At 38.8% G+C, this 6000-nt stretch overlaps 1 protein-coding gene across 1 annotated transcript in view; it reads left to right on the top strand.

Moving 5' to 3' along the window:
- The first annotated feature begins 3975 nt into the window (after positions 1–3975).
- The window catches only part of AP3B1 (adaptor related protein complex 3 subunit beta 1), a 220474-nt gene continuing 218449 nt past the window's right edge, over positions 3976–6000 (top strand). The window contains exon 1 of the mRNA XM_006186723.2: positions 3976–4238. Within this exon, the coding sequence (XP_006186785.1) occupies positions 4114–4238 (125 nt within the window). The 5' untranslated portion in view covers positions 3976–4113. The remainder of the gene's footprint in view (positions 4239–6000) is intronic.

Genomic DNA, 6000 nt, shown 5'->3' with positions numbered 1-6000 from the left:
GCAAGGGAGCTCTTATCCCCTAGAGCTCTGGAAGAAGTGGCCCTGCCCATACTTAAGGCTGTATATCTTGATTTCAATCTTCTGAGCTCCAGAATTTCAAGAGAATAAGTTTATGTTGTTTTAAGCCACTAAATTGGTGGTAATTTGTTACAGCAATCATCAGAAATGAAATCAGAGATCTAACTTTAGTTTTTGCCCTATAGTTAACTAATTAATTGTCCCAGTATCATTTATTGAATAATACATTATTTCCTAAGTGTTTGGAAATGTTAACTTTATCATAATGTCAATACTCAGAGCTAGTCTGTTCCTATTCAGTCAGTCTATTGATTCTTGAGATAATACCAAACTTATAAATTGCAATAATTTTATAGTACTTTTATCTAAGTAATAGGGTAATCCCTTCACCATGAAATACTCTCCACACCCTCCACCAAATTTCTTGCTTTAAACTGTATCCATTATTCCAGATAAACTTTATATTCAACTTCTCTAGTAAAAAAGTTTGAATTTTGATGGAAATTGCATTAAATATATAGATTCACTTGAATATTCCTATCTAGAAACATAGACTCTCTTTTCAGATCTTTCTCCCACCACTCATCCTTTGATAATATTTTATAGTTTTTCTTCACTTATGTTTCATATATTTCTTAAGGCTTATTTGTTGCTACTGTGGGATAGGGTCTTTTTAAAATTATATTTTGTAAGTAGATATTCTTGGAGTGCAGGAGTGTTATTGGACTTTGAATCTGGCCACTCTACTGAATCAATGTAAAAGTCTAATAATTTTCTCTTAGTTTTTTCCAGCAATATAATATTTTTTTTAAATAAATATTAGAATCTTTTCTCTTCTTTTCCACTATTTATTTTTCTTATTTATCTTTCTTATCTTATTGCATTAGCTAGAATCCATAGAACTGTGTTAAATGTTAATGGTGTTAATAGGCATATCTATTGGTTTTCTGACTCTAGTTGGAATGCTTTAGTGTTTTTCTATTTAATGTAAATATGTGTTTTACTTTGTATACTTTGTGGAAGTATTTTAACATAATCTATACATACAATTCTTTATAAAGCAGTCCCCCATTATCCACTGTGAATATATTCTAGAACCTCAGTGGATGCCTGAAACTATGAATAGTACTGCATGAAAAATTAAAATATTAAAATACTACCAACTACAATCAAGCAATGAGTTAAATATGACTGACTCAAGAATAAAGAACTTCATAAGTCAAACAGAGAAAGACAAATACCATATGATATCACTTATATCTGGAATCTAAAAAAAAGATACAAGTTTTATTTACAAACCAGAAGTAGATGCATGGACATAAAAAACAAACTGTGGTTACCAGGGGAGACATAGATTAGGAGTTTGGGATTAAAGATACACATCACTATATATAAAATAGACAAATAACAAGGACCTATCTTATTCAATTTCTCGTAATGAGCTGTAATGGAAAAGAATCTGAAAGTAAAAATAATCATACCTAACATGTTTATGACAATAAAAATGTTTTAGAAAACAAAGCGTTAGTGAGATATGAGGAAAGATAATCTCTCATACATTGCTGTGGGAGTGTGAACTCTTAAAATTATATTGCAGAATAATTTAGGGTATTCAGTAAAGGTACATATAATCTACAGTCAAGAAATTCCATACCCAGGAATATATGCCAGCGATTCTCTAGGGTATGTGTACATCAATATCCTCACTTTACGGATAAAGGAAAAGAAAGCTAGCTTCTTTTACTATTAAATGAATTAATATATGTAAATCATTTATGTGCCTGGTACATGTTAAGCCACCTATTAAGTATATCTATCCTCATCCTTATCATTATCATCATGAATAATCAGCTATAGGTGAAATTCCATAAATTGATCAATATCATCAGTATTGACAACACATTTTAGGTGCTCCATCGTTTCATCCCTGGAGGAGTCTTCTAATAGCTGAATTAAAAACCCGGCAAGTTTTGACCAGAATATGAAGTTCAGAGGACGATCCCTCCTCTCCCACTCAGAGTCATAGTCATGCTTATTTCAAAATTAACAGTGTGGCCTTTCTTTGTAAAATTAGTCTTTCATTTTTTAAATTAAGATTTTATTTTTTAGAATATTTTTAGGTTCACAGCAAAATTGAGAGGGAGATACAGAGATTTCCCATATATGCCCTGCCTCTATACATGCATAGCCTCCTTCATTATCACACTTCACCAGAGTGGTACATTTGTTACAATTAATGAACCTATATTGCCATATCATTGTCAACTAAAGTTCATCGTTTCCATTATGGTTCACTCTTGGTGTTACTCATTCTGTGGGTTTGGGGAGATGTATTCTGACATGTACCCATTATTATGATATCACATGGAGTACTTTAATGCCCTAAAAATCCTCTATTCTCTGCCTGTTCATCCCTCCTCCCTGCAACCCAATCCCTGGCAACTGCTGATCTTTTACTAACTCCATAGTTTCCAGAATGCCTTTTCCAGAATGTCATGTAGTTGGAATCATAGAATATGCAGCCTTTTCAGATTGGCTCCTTCAGCTTAATAATGTGCATTTAAGGTTCTTCCATATATTTTCATTGCTTGATAGCTCACTTCTTTTTAGCTGAATAATATTTCATTGTCTGGATGTACCATAGTTTATTTATATGTTCACCCACTGAAGCGTATCTTGATTGCTTCTTAGTTTTGGTAATTATAAACAAGAATGTTATAAACATCTGTGCAGATTTTTGCACGGACATAAGTTTTCAACTTCTTTGGGTAAATAGTAAGTAGTGTAATCGCTGGATTATATGGTAGGAGTGTGTTTAATTTTGTCAGAAACTGCCAATCTATCTTCCAATGTTGCTGTACCATTTTGCATTCCCACCAGCAGTGAATGAGTTTCTGTTGTTCCACATCCCCACCAGCATTTGGTGTCAGTGTTCTGGATTTTGGCCATTTTACTAAGTATGTAGTGATACTTCATTGTTGTTTTCAGTGTGGCCATTAGATTACCGGAGGACAACACTCTGATCCTTGTACCTCCCTGCCCTCGACAGCCACTGGCCCCCCAGGTTGTATTTCACTAGTCCCTGAGTTTCTGGCTTCAGGGCTGTAGTTGTAAAGCCAGTCTGAAGGGGCAATAGGGAAAGGCTCTGAAATTCACCTGAAACGTCAGGCTGGGGGAAGTTAGTCCTGGAAAGGTTTCTCAGGTGCTACTCCCATGCCAGGCAACTTTCTGCCTTGACTGCCCAGAAGACTTTAGTGATACCACAAGCCCAAGAATGAAGGAGCTGCCCAGATGATAGGCTACACCTGGTGCATGAGGCGGCTCCATTTCACTTTATTCTACTTTTGGTAGCCAGATGCCAGTAGGAAGCACTCCTACGGTAACTGGAAACCACTGGCCCCAGGATTTTCCTTTGAAGCGTTCACTATAATGATACCCTCTCTGTGACAGTGGATCCTCAAACACATGGTCCTAGAAATTTCCTTAAGGTGGAGAGATTTGCGATAAAGGTTGCCTGGGCCGGATGTGAAAGTAAGACAAAGCTGGCTCCAGGGAGAGTAGAAACCGCCTAAAAAGGGAAAACAATCCTGATTAGGAAAGTTGATCTGGTGTGTTAAGTGGCGTTTCAGGAGAAATCTGAAAGCTATTGACTTACAACAGGAGTCAAGCAAAGAAGTGTCCTGGCTCGGGGACCCTTCTAAGGGATCAAAATGGATACAATGGGTATCTACAAAAAAACCAACCAAACTAAAACAACCCTTTAAAAGCCAAGAGTCTAGTCTTCCGCACGCGCTGGGCCTGCCTTCCGCAAAGCTGGGGTCCGAGCCTCTCAGCTACCTCAAAAACCCGGAAAAGGGAAATCCAGGCGGGCCCTGGAGCGGCTGGCGGTGGGCTCCGGCCGGCCTGCATACTGGGCATGCGCAGGGGGTGGACCGCCAGGTCGGCTTAGGGAGCCGTGACGAGTCCGGAAGCGCCTGCGCACCCCGCCACCCCCGCTCCCAGCACGAGAACTAGTTTTGTTCCGCGTCCTTCGGACCGGAGCCCTTCGGGGAGAAACCTGGGCAGGACCAGTCCGACAACTGCAGCACCGCAGTAATGTCCAGCAACAGCTTCGCTTACAATGAGCAGTCTGGAGGGGAGGCGACGGAGCTGGGTCAGGAGGCGACCTCGACCATTTCCCCCTCTGGCGCCTTCGGCCTCTTTAGCAGCGATATGAAGAAGTAAGGAGGAGGGTTTGGGGTTGAGGGGGGACCGGACTGAGGAGCTGGGGCCCGGGAGGAGCGGGCACGGAGTTCGGGCTCCCGGGAGAGGGGTGGGTTCGCCCCGAGACCGTCCCGCAGCCGGACGGTAACGTTTCCCGAGTTGGGTCAGTTGGGAGTGGCGAGAGTTGTTGGGAGTTTGGGGTAAGACTCTGTAGGAGTCTCTAGTAGTTTCCAAACTTTAGTGAAAAAAGCACCTTTTGGAGCGCTTAGGTGCCATCACCTAAGACTGAGTTTGTCTGGGCTGGGGCGCAGGAATCAGAATTTTGAACAAACACTCATTTAATGTTTTAACAAGCTCATTTAATGTTTGCTTGGTCACACTTGGAGAAATTCGCTTATTAGGGTGGAAGGAGTGTTTGGGGAGTTGAGAGGTAAACTTAGAGTATGTGGCTTGTGGGAAACTATTCTGTGACTCTCGAGTGTAGGAGGAAGGAGGTGTTGTAGGTACGTTATGAACGGACAAACTGGTTTATACAAATGCTCATGTTCTTGGACAATGTCCTATGCACTACAGACCAAAAAAAAAAAAAAAAAAAAAAACCCCAAAACCCAAAACAAAAAACCAAAAACTCAATCGCAAACACAATAATCATATGAGTAGAGAGAATACTTAAGAGTGTTACTCTGAACAAGTCCAAAAATTTTACAAATTAATAATGTGAATTTTAAAAGTGAATACTAGACAATATATACTTGATTTTTAAGAAAGGTAAAGTAAAATTTAATTAGGATTACATTTAAAATTTATTTTAAAAGGCATTCTGAAAAGTGCTAGTAGTTGAAATTGAGATTACATTTTGACTGTATTAAGCTAAGTGAAATCCTGTATAGAGCATGTGGAATAGAGGGTTTTCCCCCCTTATTTTCAAGTTAGAAAGTTTAAAAGTAATATAACTAATTTTTCATTTTTCAGTCTGCACTTAAATGATGCATTGTTCCAACAATGGGCTAGTCGCAGGTCTACTGTTAGCAAAATGTTTCAACTGTTGTATTAAGGTGTAAGTCTGTACAGGTCTGTTTTGTATGTGATGTGTCTACAATTTGATTTACTTGTATGATTTGTGAACTTCTAAGATGTTTTTCTCTTAGAGCCTTCCATTTCCTATTGGGCCTGATTTGGAAAAAAACTTGTATAGCTTTGACTATGAGCAGTGCTTTAGCAGGTTGGATTTAAAATAAAAATAACCAACATTTATTGAGTGCTTGTGCATTTGTGCACACTACTTTATGCTTATTATCTCATCCAGTCCTCCTAACAACACTGTGGCTTGTTAGCAGATCGTTCTTTGATCCCACTTTGCAGATGAAGAAATTGAGCTAGAAGCAAAGCTAGAATGCTGTGCCGCCTGAATCTGAACCCAGACATTCTCATCTTGGAGCTCGTTCTGTGGAGCACTTGGAAATTCTTACTGCTTGATGAAGTTTACGGTGCTTTTATTAGAGAATACTTACACCTCATTAAAAGTTTAAAACTTTAAATAGTAGTTTTAGACAGTGTATGACCTTGAGGCTTTCAGGAATTAGAAACACTTTGGCCATTGAATTGCAATCTAATGGGGTGTACAGAAACAAGGAGACCTCTGCTCTAGAAGTGGTCACTTAATTTCTCTTGAGCTTGCATTCTCTCCTTTGTAACAAGTGATACTTCTTGCCTTTTTAAAAACCCAAATGACAAAATTTATGTAAAAAACTTAAAGCTTACCCTGATCCTTTGTGCTAA

Source organism: Camelus ferus, chromosome 3 (assembly GCF_009834535.1).
Source record: "Camelus ferus isolate YT-003-E chromosome 3, BCGSAC_Cfer_1.0, whole genome shotgun sequence".
Classification (NCBI taxonomy): Eukaryota; Metazoa; Chordata; class Mammalia; order Artiodactyla; family Camelidae; genus Camelus; species Camelus ferus.
The sequence above is the reverse complement of the archived record's forward strand: the minus strand, read 5'-3'. Positions and strand labels throughout refer to the sequence as shown.